General features: G+C 34.6%; 1 protein-coding gene and 1 pseudogene across 2 annotated transcripts; both read right to left on the minus strand.

Moving 5' to 3' along the window:
- Positions 1-25: 25 nt before the first annotated feature.
- On the minus strand, positions 26-1,779 carry LOC131168953 (GDSL esterase/lipase 5-like; annotated as a pseudogene).
- Positions 1,780-6,739: 4,960 nt separating this feature from the next.
- Positions 6,740-8,641, minus strand: LOC110633437 (GDSL lipase). 2 transcript variants are annotated; one of them, XM_021782033.2, is made up of 5 exons: positions 8,306-8,641; positions 7,954-8,078; positions 7,625-7,846; positions 7,251-7,515; positions 6,740-7,164 (listed from the first exon to the last, which is right to left on the minus strand). In XM_021782033.2, the coding sequence occupies exons 1-5, from the start codon at positions 8,595-8,597 to the stop codon at positions 6,941-6,943; spliced, it is 1,128 nt and encodes a 375-aa protein (XP_021637725.2). In that variant the 5' UTR covers positions 8,598-8,641; the 3' UTR covers positions 6,740-6,940. The 2 variants fall into 2 exon arrangements, with proteins under 2 accessions (XP_021637725.2, XP_058006442.1); XM_058150459.1 differs by having other exon boundaries at positions 6,948-7,164; positions 7,447-7,515.
- Positions 8,642-17,189: the final 8,548 nt, after the last annotated feature.

Genomic DNA, 17,189 nt, shown 5'->3' on the forward strand with positions numbered 1-17,189 from the left:
ATTATATATCATAATTAAAGACTATATATATATATATAGGCCTCGTACCCATATTTCATATAAAAAACTCGTAGGGTTCTATTCCACAATGATTGCCAGCCGCCCCACCACAACATGGAACATCTCCTACCTGGAAACCTATGTACGAAACATGGATAATGCATTATATATCATAATTAAAGACTATATATATATATATATATATATATATATAGAGTGGGAAATATGGAAATGACTTACCATATTTTGAAGGGTTTTTATGATGTTGTAAAGAGAAGTGTAGTAATCAACAACTGTATTTGAATCCTTGTAATTGGCTCTCTAGCTCTTGAGTTGCTTTAAGCAAAGCATTGTTATGTTGTGTTGCTATCTTTAAGAGTTTTCCAATACACTTGTCACCACTGACTCCATGCTCATCTTTTATGGATGGTAGACAACCTATTGGTCCTGCATTTTGAAAGGCGAATTTTATTCCTCCTGTTTCATATATTTCCTGACATAGTAAAGGACCGATTATAGAAGAAAATCCAAGGAAAATTAATATAAAAAGTGATTAGGTAAATATTGTCTTCACTTTTTTCGCCATTGCTATATATAATTATTTATTTTATATATCATATATAATATCTTTCTCTTATATTTATGCAAAATCTGGACTTAAAATACAAGGAGAAATAATTCTTCTAGTACATTGAATATTAATTTCTCTTTGCTTAATACTAAAGATATTACCTTGATCACATCTGTTAAGTTGCCAATCACCACTTGTACAAATTCTTCTTGCTCTGCTTCTGTAGCATTGGGTAGTCATTGCCTCCAATGCTAGATAAATACACTGCTTCTGCCAAAATCTTGTTTCCCTCATCTTCGCCTAGCTCTTGCCTCAACCGTGAGGCCACCTTTTTGAAGAAATTTAGCTGCGATTTAAGGTAAATCTGGGGAAGTAAGAATTTTGTATCAGTGTCAACTTTTAATAACCTTTTGCAGTTAAAAAATGATTTCTTTCTACTATAATTATTCTCCACTTTCTTTTCAGTTCAACTTTCTGTATATTCTCACAGATTTAAATTACAAATATAAAGTTTTATGCAAGAAAAATTAAAGATTAAACTCATAAATTAAATTGGAATTTCTTCCAATAAAAATTCTAAGTGTGATCACTAAATTTGATAAGTTGCTATAGCAAATGCCGTTCCTGGATTAATCTCAGGAAGAACACCAGATCCACCACAAGCGAAATTGGCTCCATTACTGAATTGCTGATGACCCGGTTGTAGATAAGGCTTCCACAGGGGTAACTTTAAATCCATGGCTGCAGCCACAAAATTCGGTATTTGTTTCCCTTGTCGAGATCATGGCAAGTAGCTCAGTGGACAAGAGCCTAGCTAGCTCGTAATACATAAGCTCACAGAATTCAAATCCTGACAACCTCATCACCCTTCAACAATTTTTGAAGTACCAAAAAAAAGCAATGAATTAGAATTGGAATTACATAATATTCTTTACCAATGAAGTCAGGGACAATGCGACCATCACAGAATCTTCCTGTTGGAAACTTGAAGAAGGTCTCCCCATATGGCCAATAATTTGCCCGATCTAGGACGCTTATATTTACGTAGTTATTGTTGCCTGGATCAAAACAGAATCGCCAGACACAAACATGCCGACGTGCTGCTTTTTATGCACTCTATCGGAGTTTACTGAGATGAGAAAGCAAGCAAAGATCAAGAAGAATCCATAAACAAACGTTGGGCTTTACATTATTTTCTTTTGGGCGAATTTTTCGTGTTTTTACATGAGAATTCCCACATTCTTTGCTATTTTTATTGGAAAGGCAGCTATTAGCTGCCACTTATTTTGCATTTATTTAGGGCATTTGTTTAGGAATTTTTGTGTACATATCTGTTCTTACCTTTTGTTGTATGATTCTGATACAGTTTTAATAGTTTAGCTTGATTAGGAACCTATTTGTTAGCTGTAATTTTTTATATATATCTTTGATTTCTGGGGTAATAAATATCACAATTCTTATTCCAAAATTTCTTAGTTCTTTTACATGGTATCAGAGCCATGGCTGATGAAAAGAAAAATGAGAGTTCTGGATCAGGGAAGAAAATTTCTAATTCTTACACACTGAATTCGAATGACAACCCAGGTAACTTGATTACCCAAGTTCAGTTGAAGGGCGAGAATTACGAAGAATGGGCGCGAGCTATGCGGACTGCATTGCGGGCCAAAAAGAAATATGGTTTTATTGATGGATCTGTCAAGCAACCAGCAGATGACTCACTAAAACTCGAAGATTGGTGGACGGTTAACTCTATACTGGTTTCTTTGGTGTTTAACACCATTGAACCGACGCTTCGCTCGACCATCTCTCACATGGAGAATGTAAAGGATCTGTGGGAGGATATTAAACAGAGGTTCTCGATTGGGAATGGTCCATGAATGTAGCAACTGAGATCGAATCTGGCAAATTATAGGCAGGAAGGTCAACCGATCGTGTCCTATTTTAGAAGACTCAAAATGTTATGGGATGAAATAAACAACTATGATCAGATACTAGTGTGTATTTGTGTAGGCTGCAGATGCAATCTTACCATTGAATTAGAAAGAAAGTGTGAAGAAGAGAGAGTTCATCAGTTTTTTATGGGCTTGGATGAAGAAGGATATGGAACAGTGCGCTCTAATATTTTGAGCATTGAACCCTTGCCCAATTTGATGCTATGGTTGTTCAGCAAGAGCGGGTGTGAACTATGACACGAACCAAGGAAGAAAGAGGCAATCCTATGAGTTTTGCAATTCGAGCAGGTAGTTGAAATTCAGTGGGGGATAAAGAAAAATCCTCAATTTGTTCTAATTGCAACCGAGAGGGACATGATGCTGAAAGTTGTTTCCAGCTGATAGGTTATCCAGAATGGTGGGGTAATAGACCACGTGGAACTTCTATTGGACGAGGAGGTGGTAAAAAACGTGACAATAGAGCAGGATGTAGCAAAGGAGGAGTTGCTCATGCCAACGCCACACAAGCAATTGGAGTTGATGGTGGGCATGGAATTGTGACAGATTCAGATCGAAAGGGTCTTAGTGGATTAAATGAAGAGCAGTGGGCTACTTTGCTGGGCATGTTGAATTCTTGTCAGAATGGTGGCAATGAGAGGCTGACAGGTTCGCAGAGGATATTTCCTTCGATTATTGACGCAGGAGCTTCCCATCATATGACAGGAACGTTGGCATTTTTTAGTGAATTGTGTGACATTGTGCCATGCTCAGTCGGGTTACCTAATGGAGAAAAGACATTGGCGGTAAAAGAAGGAACTGTGTTGCTTGGAGGAGACTTGAAATTGCAACGAGTCCTTTATGTGCAAAATTTGAATTGCAATCTGATCTCTGTATCACAACTACTTAATGATTCAAATTTGGTTATTCAACTCACTAACAAAATTTGTTCTATACAGGACTTAAATTCGAGGAACCTGATTGGAGTGGGTGAGCAACGCGAGGGGCTGTACTTTCTCAAGGGAGTGACATCGGTACATGCTTGCAAGGTAGCTGATGTGGGGTCTTTTGAGCTTTAGCATAAGAAAATGGGTCATCCTTCTTATAAGGTGATAGAGTTAACTCCAGAAGCTGGTAGCATAGCTAGGAAAACTAATAAAACTTGTGAAGTTTGTTTTAGAGCAAAGCAAACAAGAGAGATTTTCTTTTTTAGTGACAATAAAGCTGATGGTTATTTTGAATTGATACATTGTGATTTGTGGTGACCTTATAGAGTTCCAACTTCTTATGGAGCAATTACTTCTTAACAATTGTTGATGATTACTCTCGTGCTATTTGGATATATTTGCTGAATGGAAAACAAGAAGTAGCTTGTGTTCTTAAGAAATTTGTTGTGATGGTTAAACGCCAATTTGAAAAAAATGTGAAAATTGTCAGAAGTGATAACGGAAGTGAATTTATGTGCTTGAAAGAATATTTTGATGAACAAGGGATGTTGCATCAGACTTCCTATGTAGGAACACCTCAATAAAATGGCCGAGTGGAAAGAAAACATTGCCATATTCTTAATGTGGCAAGAGCCTTGCGTTTTCAAGCAAATTTACCCATAGAATTTTGGGGAGAATGTGTACTTGCAGCCGGGTATTTGATTAATAGGACTCCGTCTATGTTATTAAATGGTAAAACCCCATATGAGATGCTCTTTGGGAAAGTACCTTCTTACAAACACGTTCGGATTTTCAGTTGTTTGTGCTATGCGCATAATCTGAATCGAGATAAAGATAAATTTGGTAGTAGAAGTCGTAGGTGTGATTTTGTTGGGTATCCATTTGAAAAGAAGGGATGGAGATTGTATGATTTGAAAACTAAAGAATACTTTGTATCAAGAGACGTAGTATTCGCTGAAACAGAATTTCCATATGCAAATGAGAAAACAATGGGTGATGAACTCATTAAAAATGGAGTTGAGGAGTTGGGTGATGAAGTTGATAGTTTAGAGAACAACTAGGGAAAGGAGCACGATGAAAGTGTGGGTAGATAAAGTGAGGTGAATCCTGAAACGGAAGAATTGATCCATGAAAACAGTGAGGGAGTGGATAGAGGTGAAGTTGTTAAAGAGCAACTAGGTAGGGGGCAAAGGGCCAAGCAACCTAGTGTTCGTTTGAAGGATTATGTGACAAACGCCATCAAAACAAGCCCCTCGGTATGCTCACCTTCCCAATCTGATTCCTCAGGTATGCCTTACTCTATAGCACATTATGTGGGTTATGATAAATTCTCTGCACAACACCGATGTTTTTTGGCAGCCATTACTACAGGACATGAACTAAGCTCTTATGCAGAAGCAGTTAAGGATGAACGGTGGAGAGTGGCTATGAGAAAAGAAATACAGGCTTTGGAGGATAATGGTACATGGACAGTTGAAAATCTGCCATTTGGGAAGAAAGCAATAGGAAACAAGTGGGTATACAAAATTAAATACAATTCTGATGGAAGTGTTGAATGATACAAGGCGCAGTTAGTGATATTGGAAAATAATTAAGTTGAAGGCATAGATTATCAGGAGACTTTTGCTCCTACAACAAAAATGGTTACTGTGCACACCTTTCTTGCCGTTTCTTCTGCAAAGAATTGGGAACTCTATCAGATGGATGTCCAAAATGCTTTCTTACACGGTGATTTGGAGGAAGAGGTTTACATGAAGATGCCGCCTGGATTTGCTTCTCAATCACCAGGGAAGGTTTGTAAACTCCGGAAATCTCTATACGGTTTGCGGCAAGCACCTAGATGTTGGTTTGCGAAATTGGCAGCATCTCTGAAAGCTTATGGATTTCAGCAATCATATTCATATAACTCTTTGTTCACTTTTCGAGCTGGGACTATTCAATTGAATGCGCTTATTTATGTGGATGACCTTATTATCTCCAGTAATGATGTTTCCGCTGTACAAAAATTCAAAAACTATTTGAGTCGTTTCTTTCATTTGAAAGACTTGGGGAAGCTGAAATTTTTCTTAGGGATTGAAGTAGCCAGAAACTCGAATGGTATTTTCTTGTGTCAACGTAAGTATGCGTTGGATGTAATTTCAGAAGTTGGATTACTGGGTTGCAAGCTGGCTAAAACTCCTCTTGAACAAAATTACAAGCTGGCCCTTACCGAGAGTGATGATGTGGATGACCCTGCTCAGTATAGGCTTCTGGTGGGACAGCTTATTTATCTAACAATAACTCGGCCCGAGTTATCTTATTATGTGCATATTTTTGCTCAGTTCATGCAACAACCGAAGAAAGCTCATTGGGAGGCAGCTGTTAGAGTTGTGCATTATTTGAAAGGAAATCCAGGTCAGGGTATACTACTGCATGCCAATTGTGATATCAAATTGTCTACTTACTGTGATTCTAATTGGGCTAGTTGTCCTTTGACGAGACGGTCTTTGACCGGTTATTTTGTTCTTTTGGGTGAATCTCCTATCTCGTGGAAGACTAAAAAGTAACAGACAGTGTCTCGCTCAGCCGCTGAAGCTGAATATCGACCTATGAGTACTACAACTTGTGAACTTAAATGGTTGAAAGGATTATTGAATTCTCTTGGTGTGGCGCATACTGAACCTATGAATTTATATTGTGATAGTCAGGTAGGTCTGCATATAGCTACTAATCCTGTCTATCATGAACGTACCAAGCATATTGAAATGGACTGTCATTTTATTCGTGATGAGATATTGAATGGTAACATTCAAACATATTATGTACGTAGTTCAATGCAACCTGTGGATATCTTCACAAAGGCATTGGGAAAAGATCAGTTTGACTTTTTTCTTCGCAAGTTGGGCATTCGAGATCTCCATGCTCCAACTTGAGGGGGGCTATTGGAAAGGCAGCTGTTAGCTGCTACTTATTTTGCATTTATTTAGTGCGTTTGTTTTGAAATTTTTGTGTGCATATCTGTTCTTACCTTTTGTTGTATGATTCTGATACAATTTTGGTAGTTTAGCTTGATTAGGAACCTATTTGTTAGCTGTAATTTTTTATATATATCTTTGATTTATAGGGTAATAAATATCAGAATTCTTATTCCAAAATTTCTTAGTTCTTTTATAATTTTTATAGATGTCAAATTTACTGCCAGCATCAACCTAACTTGGGCATTTTTGGAACATGTGATAAGTGGAAAGTTTGGTGCATAGGAATTTCAATCTTTCAAATAATTGTGGATTGTTTGTTGGAAAAAAAAACCCAAATTCTCAAACAAAAACAAAATCTACTTTTATTATACTGATAAATTTTACACAAGAGGTTCATGAATAATAGCTATTGTTACCTTTTTTATTCAAATTCAAGGCCTCATGTTATTGCTGAGTTAAAACTCATTATTAATTGCTGCAGCCACTTTATTTGTAACATTAATAGTAATAAAATGGAACATGATCTAATTTGTAAGTTTAATCAAGTTCAAATAGTTGCTTCATGTTAAAGGGCTTCGTAGCCTTTTGTCCACCTTTCCACACGAGCTTAGCTAATTGTGCATAGGCATGTTCAGTAGGATGGCCACCATCGAACCACACATATTCACTCGGCTCACTGCATAACTCATATGGCTCTACTCCACAACTATATCCACGAAATGTCCCATTCCCACAACAACCAATCAACCCTTCTTTGAACCCTGCACAACATATAATCAACTAGTTTTAATCTAAAGATTAATAGTAATTAAGAGCATTATATAGGGTAATTAATTAATTAGCCTACCATACTCTGACGGGTTTTTTATTCTGTCAAGTAGTAAATTGTAGTAATCATAAATCAAGTATTTGAACCCTGGCAATTGGGTCTCTAGTTCCTTAATAGCCTTTGCTAGAGCATCATTATGAAGGGTTGCCAGATTTAATAGATCTTCATAACATTCATCACTACTGACACTTTCTAGTAGAAGTATTTGTCTTACTACTGGCATGCAACCTATCGGACCAACATTTTGGAATGCAAATTTCCTCCCTCCTATTGCATATATTTTCTGCAAAAATATTTAATCAGCTTATTAAGTCACCACAACAAAAAGGGTCTATTGCGACATTTATTTACTGAAATTATTTTTTATAAATTCAAAAAATTAAAAATTTCACCTTGATCCCTTGAGTTATATTGCCAATGACCATGTTTATGAGTTCCTGTCGTTGTACTTGAGTACCATTGATGTAAACATCACTAAATAAGATGTCAATGCCTCCAAGGCTAGATAGGTAAACTGCTCGCTTTAGCATCTCCTTTGCTTCCTCATCACCTATCTGCTTCTTTAGCAAACCAGCCACATCCTCGAAATAGCTTAGTTGTTCGCTGAAGGAAACCTGCAGACGAGGAGAAAAATTGAAGCGTCTCTATTTGATCATTCTTAATACCTTTTTTTTTCTCAGTATCCCATATATTTCAGTATGATCATGCAGGATCGGTTTACCGGTCCTTCAACACTATATTCAGGGAGCACAGCTGCACCACCACTGGCAAAGTTGGCTCCGTGGAGGAGATTATGTTTTCCAGGTGCTAAATACGGTTTCCACAATGGTATTCTAAGGTACATAGCTGCATCCAACACACCAATCAATGTATAAATAAATGGCTTTGTTTTTCTGTGAAAATTATTATACGAACCCAAAACAACATGGTTAGTTCAGTTAATAAGAATAAGACTCCTCACTTGTTATTAATTAGGATTCGACTAATACTTTAAAGTTATTTAAAAATCTTAAATGCAGCAGATGACATGAAGGTATGCTCTTAAAAGAAATATTAGTGAGAGATGCACTTACATAAGAAGTCTGGGAGAATTCGGCCATCAGTATATCTTCCGGTTGGAAATTTGAAGAATGTCTCCCCATATGGCCAGAAATTTGCCTTGGAATCATTGGAAATATTGCGAAAGTTATTATTTCCAGGATCAAATACTGAATCTCCAAAAACGAACAGGGCAACGTGCTTGCTAGGCACTCTGTGGTCACCTTTGGAACTAGCTGAGGGGACAGTAAAAAAGAAAAACATCATCAATACATAAATAAGAAAGCTTACGTTTGACATGGCCACCACAGTTGTCAATCTATTCATAATTTCAACTTGATGACTATTTAATTTGAATTGATCTGATTAATTCCTTAAGTTTCATATTTATAATGCAGAAGAGATGCATCGCAGAATTCAGGAAACCAGCGGAGTTATCTTTCGTACCCAATTTAAACACGATATGATACAGTCAAAAACTGGGAGCGTTGTCACAGATTGGAGCATTTGATTTTGGAACTGATGGGCTATCAGCAATTCACAATGCAAAACAGCGAGCTTCAAATTAAAATTAGGATCAAGAAGTTCCATTAGGGGGGACTTAATTCGATTCAGAACCATCGTTATCTTTCACAAAATAGGTAATTTCCTACCGTTTCTAAATGAAAGGAAAATTTTCCGTCGTTAAAAGGAAATATGAAGGTAATGTTTCTCACAAGAAGGGAAATTTCTCCGTGTCCTTCACTAACGACAATGAACTTAATCTTCATAACGACAAGCAAGCATTTCCCTACCGTTTGCATACGACAAATGAAAATTTCCGTATTTTTCTCCTGCAAAATCACAAATGAATACAAATTTTCGCATAAGTGGGTAAGAATACTAAATTTACTGTTGTGTCAGAGCCACAAGCCAAACAGAAGAACAGAGGAAAGGAGAGAAAGTGGAGCTGAAGAAGCAGGAGGAAAGAGAGAGACCGAGAGAGAGAGAGAGAGAGAGAGAGAGAAAGGAGAAGATAATTTAGGAAGAACTAGAATTTTACAGATAATTTCACTTCGCTCTTTTAATTTTCAATGTCTTTGATAATAATAATAATAATAATAATAATAATAATAATAATAATAATAATAATAATAATAATAATAATGTGCTCAAAAAATAATAATAATAATAATAATTTACAAGGTAAAAAAAAAAAAAAACCCAAAGAGGCAGAATTGCAATCAGCAAACCACATTTTTTCTTTTTCCCTAAGAAAGTAACGGAAAAAATCATGTCCAAGAATTGAGTAAAAGTATAAGAAAAAAAGAGAAATCTATCTATATGTTAAAGCTATTATAAGAGTGTGTTACTAACTTAATAAGTCTGTCTAAAAAATTGGCATATGGCATAGCATTTATTTTATTTTTATTTTATATTTTATTATATAAAAATTAATTTATTATTTAAATATTAATTTTTTATTTAATTTAATTATTAAAATATTAATAATTATTTAACTTTTTTTTTTTACAATATCTTTTAAAAATTTAAAAATTTTTAAGTTTACAATATCAAGCATTACAAAATTCTACTTATTATATTATATACATATAAAAATAAATCATTTTTTAATTAAATTTTTATTAAATTATAAAAATTATTTTAAAAATTTATATTAATATATATATATAGTAAATAATTATTCAGTAAAGAATTATTTATAAAATTTAAATATTAATTTATTTTTTAAAAACATTTCTCATTATATTTAAAATATAAAAATTTTAATTGTGAAACTTCAAAGTCACCCTGTGGTATACGTGTGTTTTTTTTTTATTTGACTTATTCTTTTACTGGTATATATCAAGTGATTTAAAAAAAAATAAAAACTAATATATTAATCAACTTACTTATTCATTAACACTTAAAATAAAATTATAATTAATTAAGAATTTTATCATTAACAAAATTTTATAATATAATTATAAAAATATAAAATTTAGAAAAATACCTATTAAATTATTTTATTAAAATTAACCATTTTTGTTTCTTGTTCATTTGTTGTAAGTTGTGTTTTCTTATTTCTAATTCAATAAAATTTTGTTATTTAATAAAAAATATTATTAAAATAAAATAATAAATAATTCACATAACAAGGAAACAAGGAAACCGAATGAAATTGTGATTTCATGTGAAATAACAATTCAATATTGTTTTGACATATGACCCAACAAGATTAAAATATATTCTATATATGGTCTAATAAACCACATTCTTATATACCTTCAATCAAATAATGCACTTCTCCCACAGACAATTTTTTTTTTTTTCCAAAATTTGAATGACTTAATTTATTTGTTTATCACTTTCTTATTGGTTAATTATTCCATCTAGAATTCCCAAGAAAATGACTTTTTCTAAACAATCCATTATTTTGAGGTGATTTCTTCACCAAGTCAAAAACTCCTGTCCATAGTTTTAAAGCATTGGAGTTTGAGTGAACACGCCTATGTCCTAGGTAGGTTTTCTTTGGGGAGGTCTAATTATTGACTTGAGCGTAAAAGGATATTGTATATATAATTGTTAAGTACCAGGTTGTAGATAAGGCTTCCACAGGGGTAAATTTGCATCCATGGCTGCAGCCACAAAAATCAGTATTAGTTTCCCTTGTCGAGATCACAGCAAATAGATCAATGGCTGAGTACCTTTCTCGTAATACAAAAGGTAACAGAGTTCAAATCCCAACACATTCTTTATCAATGAAGTCAGTGATAATGCGACAATAAATCTCCCTATTAATTGTTGCCTGGATAGAAAATAGAATCTCGAAACACAAACATACCAACATTCTGCTTTTTATATATGCTCTGTATCAGAGTTTACTGAGATGATAAAGCAAGCAAAGATCAACAAGAATCCATAAACAAATTGATGTCCCAAAATATGTCCAAGAGGGGGGTGAATTGGACTTTAAAAAATAATTTTCGGTTCTTGCTCAAAACTTTTGAAAATTGCAGCTTAGGTTCAACTCAATTGACTAACATAAAATATGAACAATACAACTCTATTGACAATTTAATTCAAGGTTAGCCTATATGCAATCAGTATACTGATATAACAGACTATATTAGCATTCAGTAAATATATCAGTAATCTGGATAGATTTTTAACACAAAGAACGAGCGAGAATACGGATATACTAAGCGGCGTGATTTAACAACAAGCAGATTATATCAGATATCAGCAGATTTAGCAGTAAACTGTTTTTCTCAGATAGCAGCAAGATCAACAGCATATGATATCAATTTTCATATCAGCAAAAGCATCTCAATCATAAAGCTAAATTGCATAAATGTAAAGAGCAAGGGTTGAGAAAATGAACACTGAAATTTTTATAGTGGTTCGGCTTTAACTAGCCTACATCCACTCTCTCAAAAATCCCACTTTGAGTCTTCACTCCACTATTCTTCTCTTTTCAAGGCAAGAGACAAAGCCCTTTACAAATCTTCTCACCAAAGCTTTTACAAGTAGCTTCACACTTCTACCAAGTGTTATCCCAAACACTTTTCACAACCAAGCTTCAATAGGTGCTTGAATGACCTCTCACAAATGATAATAATGTGTTTAAAACTCACTCTCACTCAATACAACAGAATCTATAAAGAAGAGTTGAGTAAATAAGCCAATGATGAGCAATAAATCACTTTGAGCACTTTTGAATGAAAGCTTTAATGATTTTGAACAGTAGAGGGACTTTCATTAAGTGCAAAATGGCCAAAGGAAGGTGTATTTATAGTTTTGGAACGTTTTTTATCGTTGCAGAACTCATTTGAACGTTACAGATACGAATTTCAAGAAAATAGCCGTTATTTTGTCATTTTCTGCGATGTTGTGCAGAGTTGAGACAGTTAGCATACTTGAGAAAATAGCAAACCAGTTAGCATACTAAAATCAGTAGCAAACCAGTTAACATACCAGGAAAACTTTTCTGCATAACTTTCAAAACTATAAAACTTTACACCAAATCATAGTCAAACACTTTTTAGGCCAATAATGATGTTTAAATGAAAAATCTTTTGAGGGATTGAAAATAAGTATCATTGACTTTTACTCCTCAATTCTTTTCACAAGTAATCCTAAAAGATAAAACTAACTCTAATACTATATGTACCTTCAATTCTGATATTCAATGCAGCCTTGGAAGGTAACCTTTTCTTCTTTTATCTCCTTTGATTCGTCCTGTGTTATCCTTAGAATGTCATCCTTTCTTCATAGGCACGAATCCATCATAAAATCCTTGGTCTTTTTCTTTGAGAAGCACAACACTTAAAATAATGTTAGTTTGATTCTAGTTGAGTTTTGGTATCATCAAAATCTATGTTCCTTTGAGCTTGTGGGGTCAACAATCTCCCCCTTTTTGATGATGACAAAACTCAATTGAATCACCATGTAAGTATTGATAAGCGTAAGTATATGTATGAATGTATATGTGAGAATAACTCCCCCTATGTATGTGCTTATATCAACAATTAATCACAAATAACTCCCCCTTAATAATTTCAATGAAATATTCTTAAGCGTTTTCTTAAGGAGTCAAGTGTGACTAAAGATACTAACTAAATATGCACAATATGCACACTAATCACAAACTGTATATCATTCACAAGTTATATCAACAATATGCACACCATAAAGTTATATCAACAATATACTATTCACAAACTATATCAACCATGAGTAATCACAAACTATATCAACCACAAGTAATATCAACAAGATTACTCATTCATTACTTTTCTCCCCCTTTTTGTCAGCATCAAAAAAAATACGGGAGAAAGCATGCACATGTGAATAAATCAAAATTCAGTTTAAGTGCAGTGAATAAACAGTCAAAACAATAACTGATATAGCAGACTAATTTAAAGTTCAGAAAAACCAAAAGTAGCAAACTAAGTAGCAAACTAACAGACAGACTGTTAGACAAAATTCAATCAGAATTCAGTTTATCCTTTCAGCCTAGAGCTTCTTCTGATTGGTTTTGGAGCTGCTATTTTCAGCTTTTTGGGCTTGACAGGTTTGTCACTCAAGGTTTGAAGAATTGCAGCAGCCAATTCAGTTCCGGGTGTCAAAGGAACAATAGGCCCAGCTGCTAACTCAGTGACAGCAGTAGTACCAGACTCAGCTGCAGACTTTTTGCCAGTTTTAGTCTTTTTGCCAGAGGGTTTACCAGTTTCCTCTTTTTGTTTGCTTCTTTGTTCCTTTTGAGCTGTTTTTCCCTTTCCTTTTGCAGGAGCAGCAGGAGCAGGGGTCTCTGGTTTTGCCTCAGATTCTGAGTCACTCATATCCTTCCCACTACCTTCTTTGCTGCCTCCATTACCATTCTCATCATCAGAATCATTGTCATCTTTTTCTGCTTCAGCTTCTTCCTCTTCTTCCTTTTCTTCCTCTTTCTCTTCTTCTTCTTCTTCTGTTTCTTTCTCTTCCTCTTCTTCTGTTTCTTCTTCTTCTTCTTCTGTTTCTTCTTCTTCCTCTTTTTCTTTCTCTTCCTCTTTTTCTTTTTCTTTCTCGGCTTGAGGAATAGAACCAGTAGCAGCCTTACTGGTTTCTCCAGCCTCAGTGGTTGAAATACCCAAATGAACTTTGATTTTAAACAATTCTTCCACAATCTTGTACATTAACATCAAAGTCCCATCAACTTTAGAATCAAGAGCATTCATAAGAACAGTTTGAAAACCTCTAAATTTCTGTAGCTCTCCAAGTTCCATTTCAACAAATTCCCTCAAGTTTTTCACTTCCTCCAAAATACCTTCAACATTAACAGTACCACTTGCACTATCTTTGGAACTAGGACCTTGTTCAAATCTAAGCTTTCTACCATCATCATCTTTTTGCAAACTTGTGATTGGGATCATATTGGTCCTAAGTTTCTCGGTTTCCAAAGGTATCCCAAAGTCTCTAAACAGACTATTAAGAAGATGGGCATAAGGTAGCTTGTAAGGTGGTTTCCATTTCATGATTTGCTTCAACATAAAATAGGCAAGATTAAATTCAATTTGGTTCACAATATGCCAAATTATGCAGAGATCAAGGGTACTCAAATAGTTGGGACTGCCAGTTCTAGGATTCAACACATAAATGATAAAACTATGAAGAATTTTAATGTGTTGATGAGCATGAGTAATGCTAGTTTTATCCTTCACTTCCCCTTTAAACACCTCACCCTCAAAATCTCTTTTGTTAAACCCACCAACAGCAAAAACATCTTTGTGGGAGCAGATTTTATTCCCACTGTTTGGAATTCCTAGGGCTTTAGCTAATCTAGCAACTGTCACTTCATAGATTTTCCCTTTCATTTTCACCTTAAAAGACTCATCTTTGTCAGAATCATCAACCCTCAAATTCTTATAGAATTCTTGAACTAAATCCACATACACTCCTTCAGTGTCAGAGCACAATTTATCCCATTTTTGATATTCAAATAAGGATTGTAAAGGAACAGAAACTTCAATAAAAGTAGGCCAGTGGATATACCTTGGCTCATAAATAGCCCTTTCCATATGCACAACTGGAGCTTTTGAAGTCTTTTTCTTTTTGGTTCCCTTTTCTTGAACTGGCTCACTGGTTCTTTTCTTGGGTGTTTCTTTTGATTTGCCAATTACCAGAGGAGCATCTTTTTGTGGAGGAGGTGACGCAGGAATATTTGCGTCAGTTGAGTCTGATGATGAATATGTGGGGATTTTGGCTTTCCCTTTTCCTTTGTCTCGCGCCATAACCAATCTCAGAAGCAAATTAGGCCGTAAGGACAGTGAGGACTGAGATTATAAATTTAGCGATGTGAGCAGCCAATATATATTTATATATATAATCAATCGAAGCATATCGGCATTCATTTAGCATAACAGAGCGCAATGTCATAAAAATAGAACAGACAGCAAGAGATATTCAGGTTCTTAAGAATCAACGGCAACCGATTCATGATTTTGTTAAACACAACATTTTTACGAAATGTTAATGCCAAAAAAAATAAACAACTGAGTGCTAAAACAGAACAAACAAGCGAGAGCAAATCAAACATAAAATAATCAGCATATTGCGCAAGCAAATAAAACAAGCATAGACAAAATGTAAAACACGATTCCATTAAAGTTTTAGATTTTAAACCTGAGATATGCAGAGATAGAGAGTGCGAATTGATTCAAGCAAAAAAAATGTTCAACAGGAAATAATTTCTTTCGGCAGATTTAGAGAAATAACGGAAACGAAAAATTTTGGGGATTTTCTATCTTAATACAATCGATTCACTGCCAATGGGTTTCGGAAATTTTAAGAATGATGAAGGGAGACGATGGCTTGGAAGGTTGCGACCGTAATGGGTTTGCAAGTGGAAATGCGTTCGTTCGGGTCTTGGGAGACGAGGTGACGGAAATGAGAGGGGTTTTGAATTTTAAAACTAAAAAGACACAACTGTAGAAGTTTGCAGAGAATGGGTAGCGTGTAGCAGAGGAGAGACGATGAGAAGATTGATGGTTCAGAAAAAAATTGAATCCCGCGCAAATTAATGTGTTAAAAGTCCATTTTGCCCTTAAATACATAAAGATGCAATACTCTAAGTAGAGGGGTATTTAAGTAATATGGGCTTTAAACATGCAGAATAGGCGCTCGAAAAAAAAATTTTAGAGTTTTAGTGCAATCAGACCTGACTTCCAGTTTGCCAACGAAAAAGTAGGAGCAGTGGTAAAGCATTTAGCAAACAAGAAAATTAGCAAATGGATTAGTATGCCACTGAGATCAAATTCTGCAGATTACTGTTCATATCTGATATGACCCAGAATTTTTCAAATTGCACCAAAAATATCAGAATGCATCTTTAACACTACAAACCAACATATATCATTTCATTTTCATATGGAAACATGAGAATGCATCAAAACTTAATCAAAAGCATCAATCATACCAAGTTCTCTTCTTATTTTGCAGAAAATTTCCTCATTAAGTGGCTTTGTAAAAATGTCAGCAAGCTGTTTTTCAGAAGGGACAAATTCGATTTGAATATCACCATTTTGAACATGATCCCTAATAAAATGATGTCTAATTTCAATATGCTTGCTTCTAGAGTGTTGAACAGGATTTTTTGATAGGTTTATAGCACTAGTATTGTCACATCTTATGGGAATGTGATCAAATTTAATTTTAAAGTCTTCAAGCTGTTGTTTCATCCACAAAATCTGTGCAACACAACTCCCAGCTGCAATATATTCAGCTTCTGCAGTAGAAAGTGCAACAGAAGTTTGCTTTTTACTGTGCCATGAAACTAATGCATGACCTAGAAATTGACAAGTTCCAGAAGTGCTTTTTCTGTCCAATCTACTACCAGCAAAATCTGAATCACTATAACCAATAAGATCAAATGATTCACATTTTGGATACCATAAGCCAATGTTGTGAGTGCCAATGAGGTATTTAAAAATTCTCTTAACTGCTACAAGATGAGATTCTTTTGGACATGATTGAAATCTTGCACATAAACATACACTGAAATGAATATCTGGTCTAGATGCTGTCAAGTAGAGTAAAGAACCAATCATACCTCTATAAAATTTGTTATCTACCTCTTTACCTTTTTCATCTTTCTCCAATTTAATTGTTGAGCTCATGGGAGTTCCGATACTTTTCATATCTTCCATTTTGAACTTCTTTAGCATATCCTTTATGTACTTGGACTGATTTATAAAAATTCCATCCTTCATTTGCTTAATTTGCAATCCAAGAAAGAAGGTAAGTTCACCCATCATACTCATTTCAAATTCACTTTTCATCATGTTGGAAAATTTCTTACAAAGAGAGTGGTTAGTAGCACCAAAAATAATATCATCTACATAAATTTGCACAATAAGCATGTCTTTTCCTATTTTCTTAATGAAAAGAGTAGTGTCCACT

The sequence above is a fragment of the Hevea brasiliensis genome, chromosome 1 (genome assembly GCF_030052815.1).
Source record: "Hevea brasiliensis isolate MT/VB/25A 57/8 chromosome 1, ASM3005281v1, whole genome shotgun sequence".
NCBI classification, from domain to species: Eukaryota; Viridiplantae; Streptophyta; class Magnoliopsida; order Malpighiales; family Euphorbiaceae; genus Hevea; species Hevea brasiliensis.

Bases quoted from the DNA above. Each gene is read 5' to 3' on its own strand.
- LOC110633437 (XM_021782033.2), bottom strand. From the start codon at position 8,597: ATGAATAGATTGACAACTGTGGTGGCCATGTCAAACGTAAGCTTTCTT. The intron at 8,079-8,305 runs GTAAGTGCATCT...TGTTGGATGCAG, and splicing joins AATTCTCCCAGACTTCTTAT to CTATGTACCTTAGAATACCA. The intron at 7,165-7,250 runs GTAGGCTAATTA...TATGTTGTGCAG, and splicing joins AAAAAACCCGTCAGAGTATG to GGTTCAAAGAAGGGTTGATT.